At 44.5% G+C, this 19,026-nt stretch overlaps 1 protein-coding gene across 9 annotated transcripts in view; it reads right to left on the minus strand.

Annotated features, from left to right (window-relative positions):
- Nucleotides 1–19,026, minus strand: part of KIF16B (kinesin family member 16B) — a 308,034-nt gene that overhangs the window by 213,912 nt on the left and 75,096 nt on the right. For all 9 annotated transcript variants that reach the window (XM_061435656.1, XM_061435655.1, XM_061435659.1 and 6 more), the window contains exon 12: nucleotides 15,130–15,189. In XM_061435656.1, coding sequence (XP_061291640.1) covers nucleotides 15,130–15,189 — 60 coding nt within the window. The remainder of the gene's footprint in view (nucleotides 1–15,129; nucleotides 15,190–19,026) is intronic.

A 19,026-nucleotide genomic window follows, 5' to 3' on the forward strand; every position in this document is an offset into this window, starting at 1 on the left:
CAACACTCTTCTCTCAAATCAAGCCAGACATCTTTCTTGAGGGCAGTGATGACTGGAAGAGGGCATGGTCGGGACACCCAGGGGCTGAGCACGTTCCGCTTCTTCACCCAGACACGGGCTGCATGGGTGCCTTCAGTCTGTGCAAATCCATCAGGCAGGACACTCACCGTTTGTGCATTGTGCACACACATGTGACACATAAACGCCCAGACTGAGAACAGCTCCCAGGGTACAGTCACAAAGGAAGAGTGGCCCAAAACAAAAGAATTCCCCCAGCAAGTGGAGCAAGACGAAACCATCGGGGACCCCTGAAGACAGAGAAACGGGGAAGGGGCCCATACCCAGGACTGGTCATGACTGAAAAAAACTGAGACAGAGAGAGACCGAGACAGAATAATTTGCTCAAAGTCCGAGAACTAGTTAAGGATAAATTCAAGTGTAAAATCTGGGTCACCTCAATTAAGACAACTAATTATAAAATGGTCAAGATATTTCAAAAGAATGAATTGAGCAACCACCCTGAATGGGTAAGAGCTCAAGAAAGGACACAGCTGTTGTCCATTTCATTCAAATGAGATAAGCAGTGAAAGGCGACAGGTGCACACAATATCCACAGCAGAAGGGACCTCAGAGAGAGGGGAGGAGAAGACAATCCTGCAGAGACGGGGAACACAGCACACCGACTGTGGGTGAAATACAGCAAGACTACCACTGAACCCCACACTTCCCTTCCTCCTACGCCGCACTTAAAAAGAGAACACTTTGCATGTCTGGACTACTTTTCCTTGCAAAGAGCACATTTCAGATCTCTGTTTTATAAACAAACCACCACTGCAGTGAAGAGCAATAGAACACTTGTATAAAAGCAAGTCTCATATAAAGTAAAATATTACCTACAAAGGGAGACAAGAACACCCAGCTGGTTGAATATAGTTCAAAGAAGAATCTGAAAGATGCTCAGAGAAGTCATTAACATAAGAACAAATGCAAATAACACATCAGGAAAAAAAATGATACCCAGAGAAATAATCATGACTGTTTATAGAAAAAGACTAGAAAAGAGCCAAGGCAGAAGAAATGACTACGCCCAACGGTGGTAGAAATAAAAAGCATCAGAGTCCTGATTAAAGACAGGGCATTACAAAACACAAAAGGAAACCTGAGCCATTATTTCAGAGAAAGCAAATCTTGTCTTGACATTTATGGAGATAAGAGAGCAGATGGTGCGGAAACAGTGGCCACCACCTGTGTTGGTTTTTAAAACACCGACGAATAACCAAATTCACGGCAAATAAAGTATCCCTTTTTCAGACAACTTTTTCCATCAGTCTTTAAAACATAAAAAAGCAAAAAAGACAAAGGTCAGAGAAAGACACACACAGAAAAAAAGGCAATAAATTAGAACACGGGAATTAAAAGGTCAGTTTGGAACAATTAAGAACCAGACAGCAGAATGGTATCGGCGAGCCAACTTTGAGACAGGGTTCAAATTCCGACCTCATCTATTCCTTCCTTAACTGAGTACCCTCTGGGCCTCAGTTTCCTTGTCTGCAAAGTGAGAAAATAAATACTCTTCCACCTTGCACAAGGTTGCTGAGCAGAGCAGAACAACTTAATGCAAACAATATTTAAAGTCGTGCATCTGTGTGGCCATCAAACATTCGAGACGCAGCTAACGACCCACTGGTTTAAGTTTTAAACAGTGCTCAGCTGAGCGACTGGAAAACTTTTAAATGTGTTTGGAACACAGTTTGCAATGAGAATCTACTTTTCAACTGTAAATTTCATAAAATCAAAATACAGATCAAGCGTATCCAATGTAAATTTCACACTGAGTTGAGAGGTACTACAAATGCAAAGGTATTGCAAATTTAGGTCATGTTAAAGACTTATTTTAAAAATTATATTCCTCACTAATAATTTTTATATTGATTATATGTCAAGTGGTAAGTTTTTTATACAACAGGTTAAATAAGATGTACTGTTAAAATCAATTTCAGCTGTTTCTTTTTAAATGTGGCTATTAGAAAATTTAAACTCCCATACATGGCTTGCATCACATTTCTACTAAACAGTGCTGGCTTAGAACAATGCCTGGCACACAGTAAGAGTGCAGTAAATATTACCCACTATTATCCCTGTTAATATTATCATTAATAATATTAAATGCAAGGCAATTTAAGAGAGTCCAAAAACAATTTAAACATGTCTCTACCTTCTGGACCTCGGAGTTGAGCAAAGGAAAACCAGACATACCATAATATTATAGCTTTATAGAAAACAAATCATCAAATATCTAGCTGTAAGAAAAGAGGACTTGCAGGGGGAAAAAAAAATCCACAAAGAATGTATTCAACTCACTGAAGACCTTCAAAATTATTATTCTAAAAATGTACAGAAATTAGAATTTGTGTTACCCACCCAGTTAGACTATATTCAGATGACAACAGAAAAAAATAAATATTACATGAGGAACCCACACAGCACACAGACTAAAGGCAAACATCTGTTGCTAGAGGACCGGGGGTGAGGGAGATGCTCCTGCCGGGTCCAGACCTGACCCCCTGGGGCAGGGGGTCCTCTGCTCTGTGGCCCAGACCACGCTGAGAGTCACCTGGATAGAGATAAGGGACCTTTGGATCAGGGGCACTCTGATCATCAATACTGGCCAGATGTACACGTAGCCAAATTCTTACCAGGTCTGGAAGCCAGAAAAGGGGGGGCCCGCTGAATGTACACACCCAACAAAACACGTTTCCACATGCTCCTAGATAATAACCAAAACACTGGAGCTAACCACCCAAATGCAGCTAACCAACAGGAGAATGAATAGAGTGCAGTACAGTCACATAATAAAGTAGAAACTACTGCTAAACAAAGCATGGATGAATCTTAAAGACAACAGCCTGCATGAAAGAAGACAGAAACAAACAGAATATGCTGCAGGAAGCTCAGGGACAGCCAACACTCCTCTACCTAAGAGTTGTCTGAACAGCCCTGGAAGATGAGGACAAGAAGTGGCTGACCAGGGAGGGACAAGAGGGAACCCCTGGGAGCAGGAAACAGTCTGCATCTTGACTTGGGTGTGGGTTAGACGGAGACACACGCACAGGTGACAGCACGTGAGCTGGACGCTTCAGACATGCGCTTTTTTATAAGTTCAACAAGGCGCACATTTCAAATGTACATAGTTTGTGTATGTTGAATCTCAATTAAAAACTAAATTCAAACGCCTGTGTGAGGTCTTTTAAAAAGGTCCTGTGAACAGACCACCTTATTTAACGACAAATAATCTACTCAAGTGAAAAATGTCTTTTCAAATGCCATCACCCAACATCTCCAAACACTTGCATGAGTGTGCAATTTGGTGACTATAAAACTCTGCAAGAAGTGACATGGGCCACTTTCTTCTGGGAGCCTTCGCCCATATGATAAACATATCAAGATGTGCTTTCTAGACCTGTGGGTCCCAACTCCTGTGAGGCTCCAGGCTACTGTTTAAAAAAAGAGATTTGGGGGTATCATCCCCCACAACTCTCATTCCATGACACTGAAAAGCCCAGAAAATGGTCTTTTAAAAAGGCAAAACTAATACAATTATGTAAAGTTTAAAAATAAAATAAAATTAGAAAAAAATAAAATAAAATAAAAATTTGAAAGTCAAAAAAAAATAAATAAATTAATTAATTAATTAAAAAAAAAAAAAAAAAAAAAAGGCCCCCAAGAGATTCTGAGCTGAAAACACTTCCCTATGGAAAATCAACTGGTATGAAGTATGGAATAACTGGTACTTATGTTGCTTTGGATAAGACACTGGACTTGGCGACTGAAACAGCATCATAGCAAGTTCTGTGGTTTCATTTCAGTCCCTTAATCCTCTTGAAATGCCAGTCTAATTTTTACTTTAATAGCAAGGACAGGAAAGCCTAAATAGAATACACTGATACAGAGTAGATTCGATCTAGAAGAAAATGAGCATCTTTGGTGACGTTCATGTTGCTCATCTTCCAAGGAGAAATCACAGCTGTTAGGAAATCACCCCTCTCATGTATGACCCTCAGACGACTTCTCGGGAAGGCTGTTCTTAGCTGGTAAAGCCAATGTTATTAATATAAAGTATTATAAAAGATAGTACAAATCTATAACCACCTCCCCCCTTGCAAGTATCAGAATATCCTGGTAATAAATATTCACACACAACCTAGGTCCATATTTGTTTTTCAGTATCTGCCCATGGCTAATGATCCTGTCTTACAGATACATACTTTCTAAAACCAGCACTTCTGCTAAGAGACTTGGAACTCTAGCTCCTGGAGTTTGGAGAAACGATGGTCATCCTTAAATGATGCAAAGGCAAAATCAACCCAGATGCTAAGGAACAGTAATCTCCTAAAACCTGCCGTTGTGCTCCAGATGGAGGGCAGTGCCAACTCGCTGCTCATAGCAACGGTTGCTAGGCAGGCTGGGCTGGGAAACATCAAGTTAAAGGGGTTGACGGGAAATGAAGCCAAATTTAAAACCACATGCAAAAAGCCAAAGAAGAGAACAGGCGCTCATTTAGAGCTCTTTTTAAAATCACATAATCAGTCTAGAAAAGGAAGGGAAATATGCTTAAACACATGGAATCCACTGTGTGCACCCTTCAATTCTAATACCAGAGAAGGCTGACTTCTCCTGCGTGGAATGTTCCCACGAGGGTATAGATACCCAGGGGCCTTTCACAGTCTCCCGGCCAGACACAGGACTTCTGAGTCAGAAAGGAAGTGGCTGAAAATATTTTCTCTGAAGTTCATACGGTTCAAATCCCTGAGTCAGGAAGATGCCCTGGAGAAGGGGATGGCTACTCACTCCAATATTCTTGCCTAGAGAATTCCATAGACAGAGGAGCATGGCAGGCTACAGTCCACTGGGTCACAGAGAATCAAACATGACTGAGCGATTGACACTTTCACTTTTCAAGAAATAAAAGAATACTTCACTACACTACATCTTCTATTTGCCCTGAATATATTTCACAATGTATATTTCACAGTATAAGTGACCAGGTTCTGGGTCTCCAGTGGAAAACATGGATGGTATCACCAGGATCCACCTGTACCCCCTGCTCCAACAGTGCCCAGCAGCTACCGTAATCTCACCCCAGCGCAAAGGTGGCCCCTGGTTCACCTCGACCAATCCGCGTAACCCATTCTCTTTATCAGAGTGACCGGCAGAGATAATCCAGGCCTAAGCCAGTCAGCACAAGGCCCCAGGGACTGGTTCATAAATACATCATTCAATCAGTGCAAACCTCAGAACTTGGCTGGAGACTCTGAACCCAGACTCTCTGAATTTAGATGGTGTGGTGGGTAAGTACAAAGCTATCGTTGCTGCTCTCACCCGGCCATTCCGAGAGCCTAAAGATGAAGTCATTACACCACAAAGGCACAACCAAGAACAGTCCAGAGAAGCAGAGCCGTTGCCCTGATCAAACCATGCCTAAACCCCACCCTACCACCTGACCACCACTCTTTTACCGTAGAAGCCAGTCTGGAACTGGGTTTTCTGTTATTTGAAATTAACAAACAAACATAAAACACTACATAATAAAATGCCTTATAAGTAATGCCCCATTGTAGCTGCATAAAACTATACTTTTTAAAAAAAGTTTGCGTATATATAATTTCTGATTTTTCTGGCCAATGAGAAGACATATATTATTGTCAAGCCAGTTTTACATATGGATTTGGAAAAGATGGATTTTGAGAAAATAAAACAAGAAAAAAATGGTGAACTATATGTGAAATCTGAAAGAAAAAAAAAAAACAAAAACCTGATCTCACAGATTAGTGGTTTGGTGGCTGCCAGTGGTGGCTCAGACAGTCAAGAATCTGCCTCCAATGCACGAGACAGGGTTCAATCCCTGGGTTGGGAAGATGCTTGGAGGAAGACATAGCAACCCACTCCAGTATTCTTGCCTGGAGAATTTCATGGACACAGGAGCCTGGCGGGCTACAGTCCACGGGGTCGCAGAGTTGAACATGACTAAACAACTTTCACTTTCACACTTTTTTACACAGGGTGGTAATGTGAAGTGGAATAAGTGAACATGGTCAAAAGGTACAGACTTTCAGCTATAAGATGAATAAGTCCTGGGGATGCAATGAACAGTTAATAAAACCTCTTGCATGTGTGAAAGTTGCTAAGAGAGTAGATCTTAAAGGTTCTCATTATGTGAAAAAAAAAAAACAAGAAATGATGCTGAAGAATGTTAACTATGTTTACTGTGGTGATCACTTCGCAAAACACACAAACACTGAACTGTTATGTTGTACACTTGAAACTAATACAATGTTAGATGTCAACAGTACCTCAATAAGAAAAATAAAGGAAGAACTGGCCAATATTACTGTAATGCTTACAATACTGACTATGCGCTGGACTCACCTCATACGACAGGTAGTATTACTGTCTGCATCTCACAGAGAGATTCTGAGACACAGAAAGGTCAAAGGGACCAAGGTTAGGGTATGCACAGACACAGGCATCAAGCCAGGCAGGAGGAGGACCACCTCCTCGCTCCTCTGCAGACTCACAACTCCGAGGACTCCTCCAAGGGGAGTTAAGTGTGTTTCTGGGTGACAGGAACAATAAACTGATTGTACCATGAAACGGTCACTGTTTAAGCTTTCCTGCCAACAAAACCAAGTTCCTACAGTTCAGCACCTCCAGAGAGCTCAGGTGCACATAAACCATTACTTCCATATGACCAAGGCAATCCTTTCCTCCCTGACTGCAGCTATAAATATGCAGTAAGAGCCCGTCAGCATGCATGCCTCACTGCAAAATATCAAAAGGAAAATCCCCTATGTATTCAAAATAATTTATCACGTGGTTCCAACATTTAACAGGGCGCATTTGACTTATTTCTGAGCCTTCTGTTCCAAGAAACGTTATTCAAAAGTAAGAACCTACATACACTTGCAATACTTTTATTTATGAGCAGCTCCTTCAAGATGAAAACTGCCACAGAAAATAAGGTAGCACTGGCATTACTAACAGCATCAGAGCTGGTCCTGAGAACAGCTCGCTGAGCCTCTGACTCTGCCACATCCTCAATTAACCTCTAGCGCGAAGGCACCAACAGTCATCTCCTCTATTAATTATCAAACCCAGATTTCAGAGCACAATGAACTTGATTACTTTGCCTTTTATATTAAAAAAAAAAAACAGGTACAAAAGTAGAACTTTAGAAAGCAGAGAACACAAGAGTCTGATCGAAATTAACAACCAGCGGAGTCGACAAACTAGCAACTGCGTACCATTAATATATAAAGAGCAGTAAGCCTTGTCTAACTCAATGAAACTAAGCCATGCCCGTGGAGCAACCCAAGACGGGCGGGTCATGGTGGAGAGATCTGACAGAATGTGGTCCACTGGAGAAGGGAATGGCAAACCACTTCAGTGTTCTTGCCTTGAGAACCCCATGAACAGTATGAAAAGGCAAAATGATAGGATACTGAAAGAGGAACTCCCCAGTTCAGTAGGTGCCCAGTATGCTACTGGAGATCAGTGGAGAAATAACTCCAGAAAGAATGAAGGGATGGAGTCAAAGACAGAGGATGAGATGGCTGGATGGCATCACTGACTCGATGGACGTGAGTCTCAGTGAACTCCAGAAGTTGGTGATGGACAGGGAGGCCTGGCGTGCTGCGATTCATGGGGTTGCAAAGAGTCAGACCCGACTGAGCAACTGAACTGAACTGAACTGAATGTCTTTTTCCTCTTGCTTCAGACTGAGAACCAGCCAGCAAGGCAGTATGTGTGAATGCACTACAAAAAGACAAGGGGCTTTGCACCAGGGGTACTGACAGTTAACTTCTGTCCAGACACAGACTCATTCACATCAATCTGCATGCTGAAGCAGGGAGACAAACAATTTCTCTCGTAAAGTTGCAATCAGTACGTGTGACTGTCTAAGGTCAGAATTTTGAACCATCAAATCCCCAGATGGTTGCTAATAAGGAGGGTGACGCACAGCTGAAGGAGTTGTCTCCTCTTTATCCGAAAGCTGAGCAAAATCGATGCCTGTAAACAGAATGCTATCCTAGAGCTACCCCCAGGATCAGTTCTTATACCAGGAAGAGGTCAAGTTTAACTGATACAAATGGAGACACCGGCCACAGAAGATGTCACCTCTCCACTGGTTTGTCCGTGGGTTATCTAGAAACCAGAACATCCAGGGCCCTGTGCAGCAGGAATTCAGAGGTTCATGATCTGGCTGGCATCAAGCCTGCCCAGCATCAGCCCCAGGAATCCGCGCTCCCTCCATATCCATTACCCTCCCCAGCACACGTCTCCTCCGTGAAATGGAAAACCGCAGACAGCAGGAGGAAATTCTTTGATAGGTTTCTGTAATCTTCCAGAGACAAAAGTTCAGCTGATAGATTCTATCATAAAATGGAAATAAGTTGGTTTAAAGTATGCCTCTCCAAGAAATTTGAACTCAGAAAATCTAAAGCCAGTCAAGGATTCCAATTTCATATTACTCTATTTCTTATTAGTCAAAACATTCTGAAAGAACAACAACAAAAAAAATTTCTCCGTCAATGTGTGAGATACTCCTGCCTCTTCAGAGACAGAATCTTAAGACACTGGCACAAGTTAAGCTGAAATCATGTGTTAGGAATGCATCATGATGTAGATTCAAGTATGTACCACCCTCCAATTCAATTCAACATTATCGTAAGAAAAAACTCCAAATAATGCCTAGGGGGAAAAAAAAAAAAGACACTTTAATTCAACACATCACCCACTTTTCAGGGACAGCCTCTGCAGGGACAGTCTCTGCACGTGAGCAGCCTGCTCCCTCCCCACACCCCGTGCCAAACCAGTCAGACGGCAGAACACAAGCTGGTCACACGCTAGAGAATCCAAGGACACGCCTGCAGTAAGGAAGGGACCCTGTCTGCTGAGAACTGGGAAGAATAACCCCTGCTGCGGGATTCGACAGAACATACCCTCCGGGCTGTGAGCATCCGCACGGCAGCCCGGCCCTGGACAGACCTGCACAGACAGAGCCATGGGCCCTTCTGCCAGGCCAGCTGCCCGACGCCCGCGAGCTGCCCACGCGGCCCACGCTGGCTGCGACTTATTCTGAAGCGTAGAGCTCAACGCATTATTTGGAAGTCAGATAATAAAGTCAGACTAAAAACTACCTCTGAAAGTTTCATTTTAATCATTTAGAAGACACTAGAACAGAGAAATGAAAATGCATCCTGAGCAGACAAACTAAAAAGGTCCATACTGGGTGGGGTTGGGGGGAGAGGGGGTGGGGGTGAGGGGTCAATGGATGGAGGGATTCCGCGTGACTTGAAAAAATTCATCAGCAGTAAGACGTACAACGCCAGGCCAGTCCCCTTATAAACCATCCCAAATACAAAGCAGCCGATGCCACATGGAAGCCATGGAGAGAGGGGCTGACATGAAGGCCCTGGGAACGCACCGACCCCAGGCCTGGTAGAAGCCAATTCATCACGACATTAAGTTCCAAGAGCCAACAGTTATAGCAGCTAAAGACAAATTCAGCCAGAATGAAAAACACACTGGGGCAGCCGAAGATTCTGAGCAGCTGGCAGTGCCCAGCATCAGACAGAAATGCCAGGTGTTCACATCCCTGGGGATTTTAAGACAGGGAGCTGGTTATCCTGCTGATGGCAGAGCTGGGCAGCCGGTGGAGCTGGTGAGGCCATCCACAAGCTGACAAGGCCAGGAAACCAGCACTGCCCCAGGAGGAGGGGCAGGTCAGGAGGAGATTCTGGAAGTCAGGGCTGTATCGCCAGGTGGTACTGCGCCGGGGATTCTTCAAGGAAATGGCATGAGAGAGGTCTGGTTCCTCCCTCCAACCCCTCACAGCAAAGCCCACTGGGCACAGGGCAGCCCGCTCGGTAGCTCCCCACGATACAGGTCAGAGCAGGAGAAGGGAAAACCCGGACTGAGGGCAAGAGAGTCCAGAATGGCCTCACCTTTCCTGCCCCAGCTTTTCAGGTCCAATACACACTGGGACGTGCGGACGCGTCAGCTGGACATCTTATTAACACACAGGTTCCGACTTCGGAGCCCGCGGTGAGACAGAGCGCCTGCGCTTCCAACCAGCACACGGACGATACTGATGCTGCTGGTCCAGGAACCATACACGGAGCGGCAAAACCTAACTGACCCAGGGATGAACCGGACTGTAATCAACAGGAACGCAGCCACATTCCTTCCAAGGATGAAGAACACAGTCGCCTATGAGCCTTTCAAATGGAATAAGGAAAACAGGATGGAATGCACAGGCAGGAGCTCCAGCGCAGGGCTGCTGCCTGCACAACACGCCGCATTACCTTCCCCGCTAGCTCACAGGTGTGTGCGGGTCATGGCTGTTACAAGCTGGAATGTGTCCCCCTAAAAGCTCAAATGCTGAACCCCAGAGCCCCAGTATCTCAGGATGTGGTTGTTTTCGGAGATATAGCCCTTAAACAGATAATTATGTTAAAATAGAAGCCATGGGGCTGAGCCCTAGTCCAATCTGACCAATGTCTTTACAAGAAAAGGAGATTAGGCTGCAGAGGGTGACCAGGGCCACAGGCACACAGAGAGAAGGTCACATGAGGCCCAGAGGACAGGCAGTGTTCATAAACCAAGGAGAGAGGGAGGCTTCAGGACAAGCCTACTCTAGTGAGACCTTGATCTTGGTCTTCTCGCCTCCAGGACTGCAAGCAAATAAATGTCTGCTGCTTAGGCCTCAAGTCTGTGATGTTCTGATAGTCCTGCTGCTGCTGCTGCTGCTGCTAAGTCGCTTCAGTCATGTCTGACTCTGTGTGACCCCAGAGACGGCAGCCCACCAGGCTCCCCCGTCCCTGGGATTCTCCAGGCAAGAACACTGGAGTGGGTTGCCATTTCCTTCTCCAATGCATGAAAGTGAACAGTGAAAGTGAAGTCACTCAGTCGTGTCCAACTCTTAGCGACCCCATGGACTGCAGCCTACCAGGCTCCTCCATCCTTGGGATTTTCCAGGCAGGAGTATTGGAGTGGCGTGCCATTGCCTTCTCTGTCTGATAGTCCTAGCAAACTAATATAAAGATTTTGCTTTAGTTCCCTGATACTACTACTACCAGTAAGTTTTCACTGTACGCCTGCTCTGTGAGAAACAGTTGAGTTTCTAGGAGCTGGGACACAGAATGATAAGGACATAGTCCGAGCCCAGGTCCTGCTCCTGCTTAGAGGGAGAAACCAAGATGACCAAACTCCAATTATGATGAATGCTGTGCAAGAGACAGAACCAACAGCCAGAGGAAGACAAAATCATTCCACCTGAAAAGTGGGAGAGAAGAGGGATCAGAAAGAGCTTCATGGTGGATTCTGATGGGCGTGGAAAGGGGAGGACCTGAGATGATGGAGCAGCACAGGCAAAGGCCGGGAGACCCCAGAACCCAACACCAGTGCGGACAGGGACCAGCGAGGCCTCTGGCCAGGCGGGGGGAGACCAGGAGCTACAGGCAGACGCAACTATGGAACTGGGAAGGAGCTCAGTGCCTCTGGGGACCAACAAGGGGGTCTAGACTTTAATTTCTAGAAAGGAAGATTAATGAAAATGAGGAAGCGAGATTAACAGGCAAAAGAGTGGATATACAGTGTGAGCGGCAGAGGATGATAAAGCCCACATTACTACCCACCTAAGAAATGTCTCTTCAAGGTCAACACACTTTACACTCTCATCAGCTACTTGCATCCTAATCCCAAGCACTTTATCACCTCTCGCCTCATGACCTGGGTATAAGGAAGAGGTTGCCATCCACCCTGACTTTCAAGCTGGGGATGAGGGGACATGACCCTGTGGGTAAGTGTCACAACCCACGAGTGACTCGGGAAGAGAACTGAAGCCTGAGATGGAGCTGGAAGGTCAAAGCCCCAGGCTCGTGCAATTATCACCACGGCATCACCTGCCCAGCTTCAAACACCCAGCATCTCATCAGAGCACCTTTCATCCCCTCTTCACCCCACTCAACACGCCTGAGACTTCACTCATCCCCAGCAAGGAAAGCCCCAGACCAGATCACAAAGAAGGGGACAAAGTCACTCTGAGAGTCTGAGTTTCTTAGCGTCTGAGAGCTCAGGAAAGAAAAAGCCACAAGGCCAGCTCCTAGTGCCAAGAGGCACTGAAGCATCCTGTATCGCCCTTCAGTCCCCCAGACGGTTTCACTCTCAGTCTTCTCTCCAAAGGTCTCTCCTTGGATGTTCAGGATTCAGGGCTTAGAAGGGATGATACTGACAAGTCGGCAAAGTAAACAATCAGCGCTATGGTGGAGATGATACTGGGAATCTACTGTCTCACTGGGCTCATCTCTAGAAACAAGCAAATGCAGTGGAAAAACAAGGTCCCAGAATTGAAGATTCGTATTTTATCAGGGGCACAGGTCGATTAAACCACTGATCTCAAAGCAAGATTACACCTTTACACCCTTGCCACAGCCCCGAGGGGGAAATACACTTCACCCCACCCCCTTGACTTTCTGTTCAGACTTGCTTCCATCACGATATGAGGAGATGCTTGAAATGTGCTTGCGAGACCAGGTGTGCCTGATTCTACATTGGCCATGACCACCGACCATTCCTAGGACAACCAGCTAGTCCCAGAGAGTGAGAGACTGACCTGGAACCCACCCGAAGCCTGAATCCAAACCCAGCCAGACCAGCCACGCAGACAGTATGCACAGGCAGGAGGGACAGGGCATGTTGTTTTAAGCCACTGGACTGGAGTGGGTTCTCTGTAGCATGACTGGAACAAGAGCTGATGAAGGAACATTCGGGCAGCAAAAATACCAGGAAGATTCACAAACTGAACAGACACAAACTCATCGCAAAGCAATCTCTTTCCCCGTCAGTTTCCAAAGAATGTTTTCAAAAGCATCTGAGTAGCCGTTTTCTTCACCTCAGCCCTCAAGTGCTGTCTTCCAGTAAGAGATGAAGACAGCTCTTAAAATACCAAACATGAGCAGAAAGCAACTACGGGTTTAAAACACAGACACCAGTAGAGAGATCTAAAAAGGGCTTGCTGGGTCAAAAGAAGGGAAAAGTCTGAAACATCATGAGCCCTTTTCATAACTTTCAACACTGAGCACATAACACCTCGCTAGTCTTCTCATCTCAAAAGTTAATAAAAGATAAAAATAGTGAGATTTATGAAAAACAGAGCTGAAATTGGAAGAGGATTTATTTAGCTTCAGGGTCCAGAATAACATTTGGATAAAAAGCATCAGAAAAGGTTCAGGGGTTCACCATGGTGACTCTCAGCGTGGACAGCTCTGCAGCGCTATTATAAAACCCCCAGCACAGTGACAAAGAGAGACCCGGCAGCAAGGGTGGGCTGACATCTTCGCGTTCACTGCTGCACCGCCTCCTGTGCTATAAGGCACAACGCACACCAGTGGCTTTGCAAATAGCTAATGACTTGATTTCTCTTTTCCTTATGTGCAGCAGATTTTAGTCCTCTCGGGCAAATTTGCTGAGGAAAGTATACATCATGCCATGAACGGTCCAACGATCGGGCTTCTTAACACTGGGGCTGCAGCCCGACACCTCCAAACGGGTGCAACAGAGACGATGATGAATAGTTTCATCTCTGCCCGAGCTTATTCCCACCCAACTCTCAAGAAATGCAACTAAAGTCTTTGCTCAGTTTTCCTGCACAAAAACCTCTCAACAAAACAAACACTGAGAAAGTACCTTAAAATAACATGACGCTATCATCATCATCAGGAGGAAAGCAAAGAAATTCTGGATGTAGAAGTCTTACTCACTGCAGCCCTTTTCAGAGCTGGAAAGAATGTCTCTGGGACCACCACGATCCACGGCTACTGAGGACTGCAGCTCAACTCTGCTCGTGAGCAATAAGTGTTGTAGCCCCCAGAGCAGGCCAGGCTGCCTATATGGTACAAGGAAGCTTTCATAAGATGATGCAAACCCCACTCTCAGACCGAGTAGCTCAGTGGCTATCCCAGGCCTTCAGAAGCTCCCCCTTCAACCCTGTGCAATGGTCACCTGCTGCTCCCTCCTCACGTGAAGGCCATCCAACTCAGGGTTCTGCAAAGACACACAGCTAAACCTCATCATCCTCACCAATGTTCAAGGGAGGCCTCAGTCCTCTGGGAAAGTTTTACCTCCACAGATCTTAAAAAAAAACCAGGATTCAGTAATCATCTCTGAATCACCTTCTCTCATGTGTAAGGACAGACAGACGCTATCAAAGCGTGAAATTCCAGGCTGAACCTCAAACCTGACATGGCTGATCCTCCACAGATGACACAAGTTTCCTACCAACTCAGCAAAAAAAATGGGACCACAAAGAAACGTGTATTTTGAAGCATAAAGTATGAACCATGGAGGCTATTACTGACATCTTTTCACCATGAATCTTGCCAAAAATACAGCCCATCACTGCCTAGCCTTTAAGACACACAGGAAAAGAATAATTCCAGTAGGAAATCAGTAGTTGGGAAACTTCTGAAGTCTAGCATGCTACACACATACTCTACAGTATTGCCAAGGGAAGTTTTTTTTTTTGTAATTCATGTATCTTAACTGGAGGATAACTACTTTACAGTATTGTGATGGTTTCTGCCATACATCGCCATCAACATGAACCGGCCTCAGGCGCACACGTGTCCCCTCCCTCCTGAACCCTGTTCCTACCTTCCTTTCCACCCCAAGGCTCCAGGCTGTCACTGAGCACCAGCTCTGGGTGCCTTGCATCACACATCAAACTCCCACTGGCTATCCATTTCACATTTTTTTAAACACATTGCTTTTATATTGAGTTTAACAAAAAGCAGAAAGACAAAGTGGGAGCCCTTGAATATTAAACGGAATTTAACATATGTTGAGTCAAAAATGGAAAAAACTCCACAAGTGAGAGGAAACGCCTTAAGTATGAGCACCGTCTCTAAACACACAGCTTTAATGACTAATAGCTCCCTTTTCTGTTCCTTTAAAATCCAACCAGAGTCCCAGCCCAAGCAAGCACACAAGTGCCGCGTGTGACAGAGAAAGGCAGGAGTTTACCTACTGAAGCAAGCACAGTAAGATTATGACACCTTTTACAGTCCTTACTTTCAAAATATTTTGGGTTTCGTTCCACTTATTTGTCCATTCCTTGGTTAATTCTTGAACCTAAAAGAAAAAAAAAAATACAAACGTCATTGCTCTATAAAAAAATTACTGTGATTTTCTTTTGAAAGTTTTCAAACTTTTATAGATTATAGAAGAACATACTATACCTTTTTAAATTAGATAGCAATGCTGCAGAGTACCAGTACCAAATATAAATCAAACTAGCTGATCTTACCCTACAACCTACATTACGGCAAAGGAAAGAACAGAAAAAAAATCTGTCAAGCTGCCTAGAGCTTTACAGCAGTCTTTTTCAAGGTGCACTTAAATAAAAGCTGCTTCCTTGGATATTAACCAAAATTACACGTTCAAAGATGCCACCATCCCATTACATGGGTTAATTTTTCCTGATTATACTTTAGGTCCTAAGAAATGGTGATTTACTTTACTTTCTAATTAGATGTGATGATTAAATCACCTTGGAAACTGCCATTTTCTTTTAGGAGATAATCTGCTTTTGTAGCTAATTAATAAGGTTTATAAATATCATTTTATCTTTTTTTTTTTTTTTAGGTAGCTTCTTAATTGACTCTTAGTAAAGGTAAAAATATCTTTTTGATAATAATCAGCTTCTTTCCAGTCTGCAGTAACTTAAGGGAGAAAATATCCCCCACTGTCAAACACAGCAAAGTTGGAAATAGCTTCTCAGTTAATGAAAATACTCTGCTAGTTCCACACAACTTTTTAAATGACCTGAGTGAGTGAGTCATTAAGAAGTAAAGTGATACCTGATTGAGAGGTAGAAAAAAAGAATGGAAAATTCTGTCAAAAGGAATATACTTCGGATTAAAAGCGAGTGACCTCCGCGGGGCTGGGGGAGTGCGGGGCACACACCCTCCCGAAGCCTCTTCCCTTTCGCCCTCCAGTGTTCCTGCCACCTCCCCACCCAGCAGCAGACGCCATCCCAGTTCACCTGACTGGTCTCCCTACCAGTAAGTTACCCTGTTCAACCAGGTCAAAGTGGAAGCACAGAATACATTGGATTAAGTGCTCAATGCTAAGAGGAAGATGCTTTCCACAGGCCTTAGGTATCATAAACAGAAAGGACGTGAGTCAGCAACCTTCAAGAAAGGCTGTGTTCATTACTGACAAAAAAGGAGGGACTGGAGTGACAGTTTATCTGAGAGCAAAACCAAAACACCTCTCACTCACCTTGTTCATTCAACGGCTAGACATTTTACTCCTCGATTTACCGCAAACACCCTGGAGAAGGAAATGGCAACCCACCCCAGCATTCTTGCCTGGAGAATCCCATGGACAGAGGAGCCTAGTGGGCTGCTGTCCTTGGGGTCGCTAGGACAAGGTTGGAAACGGCTGAGCAACGGAACACTTACCGCAAACAACTACAGGAGTTCTAAGGTAGCTTTTTTTTTTTTAATAAAATATCTTCCTTAAAATGATACAAATAAACTTATTTACAAAACAGGAAGAGGCTTAGAGAAGGAGAATGAACTTATGGTTGCAGGCTGGGGCGAGAGAGGAGGGTGGGTAGTTAGGGAACTTGGGAAGGATGTGTACACACTGCTGTATTTAAAATGGATAACCAGCAAGGACCTGCTGTACAGCACAGCGGACTCTGCTCAGCGTGATGTGCAGCCTGGATGGGAGGGGATGCGGGGGAGAATGCATACATGTGTATGTATGGCTGAAACCCTTCACTGTTCACCTGAAACTATCACAACACTGTTTGTTAATTACCTATACCCCAATACAAAACAAAAGGTTTTAAAAATATATCTTCTTTAACTGGGCTTCCCTGGTAGCTCAGCTGGTAAAGAATATGCCTGCAATGCAGGAGACCCCAGTTCAATTCCTGGGTTGGGAAGATCCCCTGGAGAAGTAGCCTACCCACTCCAGTATTCTTGGGCTTCCCTGGTGGCTCAGACTGTAAAGAATCTGCCTGCAGTGCAGGAGACCTGGGTTTGATCCCTGGGTTGGAAGGATCCACTGGAGGAGGGCATGGCAACCCACTCCAGTATTCTTGCCTGGAGAATCCCCACAGACAGAGGAGCCTGTGTGCCACAGTCCAGGGGGTCACAGAGTCAGACACAACTGAGTGACTAAGCACACACACACGTCTTCTTTAGTTATTAATGTCAAATCTATCATCTTCTTAGTAAGAGAAGAAATAGGACTGAGCCTCTGTAACTTCTTTTCGTGCTCACTGGTACTTGTCAGGCAAGGCTGTCCTGCCCGCCTGGACCAGCCACACACACAGGCTCTCCTTTCATCACTCAAGTGACGCCAACCCCATGGGTCACAGGGCTTTTTGTGTTGGAAAAGCTTTCAGAGAGGGAATATTTCTACACCTTCTCTCCCTACAGACGTAGAAGAGACTGGGGTGATGAATTTACTAATTTATAATAATCAGTTAACAGATTCTCATTGGCAATTTATCTGAGAAACACCAAGTATTTAACAAAGCATGCTTTGGGATTTTACCAACAGGTAAGTTCTCCCTAAAGAAACGTAAGACAATTAATCCTTTTCCAATTCAATCAAATAATTCCAGCTTTCAAAGAACTGTAAGTATGCCTTCGGTTTCTTTTACCACTGAATTTAAACCAAAAAATCTTCATTTTTAAAATTCAGGGAAAAAAAAATGCAAAGTCTGATAGCACCTCTCACAATGTGACCAGGTGATAAGATTTACAGCCAAGTGGATGGCAAACAATTTTAAAAGGTCAGCAAAGGAAGAGATGAAAATTTAGAAAATGTTAACAAGAGTCACGTCTGTCCGCACATGTATAACAATTCAAATTAAAATGTTTATTGGTTTCTATTAACTTGCTAGGTATTCCTGAAAACTATCAGTAAGAAATAATTTAAGACTATATTCAGACACATCAAGGGTTTCCCTGGTGGCTCAGATGGTAAAGACTCTGCCTGCAATGCAGAAAACCTGGGTTCAATCCCTAGGTCAGGAAGATCCCCTGAAGAAAGAATGGCAACCCACTCTAGTATTCTTTGCCTGGAGAATTTCAGGGACAGAGGAGCCAGCGGGCTGGGACAGTCCACAGGATAACAAAGAGTTGGATACAACTGAGTGATGAACACACACAATCCAGACACATCCATCAAAGTCCTCAAAATTAAAATCTGAAGTACCAAAATACAAAATGTCAAGAGAAAAACAGGGGTTAAAAAACTAATGTTTTCACTAATGCTATTATCAGCAAATTAATCAGCATAATTACCCAGGAAGTGTCAACAAGTTCCTAACTACACTCTTGATTTGTATCTTCAATACTGTGTATTCTTGAAAGAGCTTTGCCAACAGAATCCTATTTTCTTTCTCAATCTGCTTTAACCATTTGGCACAGTGGACAAAATCCACTCTGAAAACATTATCAATACCTGTTTCTCTTTTCACAGAAGGTCTTTTTCTTTTAAAAAGAAAAAAAAAAAAGATAGTATAGAAGCAGGTCATCCGTGAAACTAGTTTTCAGAAAGCACCAGCACTAACACTGGCTTCAGCCCAGAACACCCTCCCCCCAGCCTCAAATCCCACTTTGCTTAAAGCAACGAAGCACCTTCACGGAGTATTCAGTGATTCCCTAAGTGCTGCAATTCCCACTAGTAAGTAGAAGGATGGCCAAAAAACCCCACGGTGAGGCTGTGGGGACCAGCATGTGAACACAGCCTCCCTTTCCTGAAGTGCAGCCTCACCGCCTCGTGCAATGGCCCAGTCTCAGCTGTATTCAGCCCTCGCTGCTGCTGCTGCTGCTAAGTCACTTCAGTCGTGTCTGACTCTGTGCGACCCCAGAGACAGCAGCCCACCAGGCTCCCCCGTCCCCGGGATTCTCCAGGCTCCCCCGTCCCCGGGATTCTCCAGGC

The sequence above is a fragment of the Bos javanicus genome, chromosome 13 (assembly GCF_032452875.1).
Source record: "Bos javanicus breed banteng chromosome 13, ARS-OSU_banteng_1.0, whole genome shotgun sequence".
Classification (NCBI taxonomy): Eukaryota; Metazoa; Chordata; class Mammalia; order Artiodactyla; family Bovidae; genus Bos; species Bos javanicus.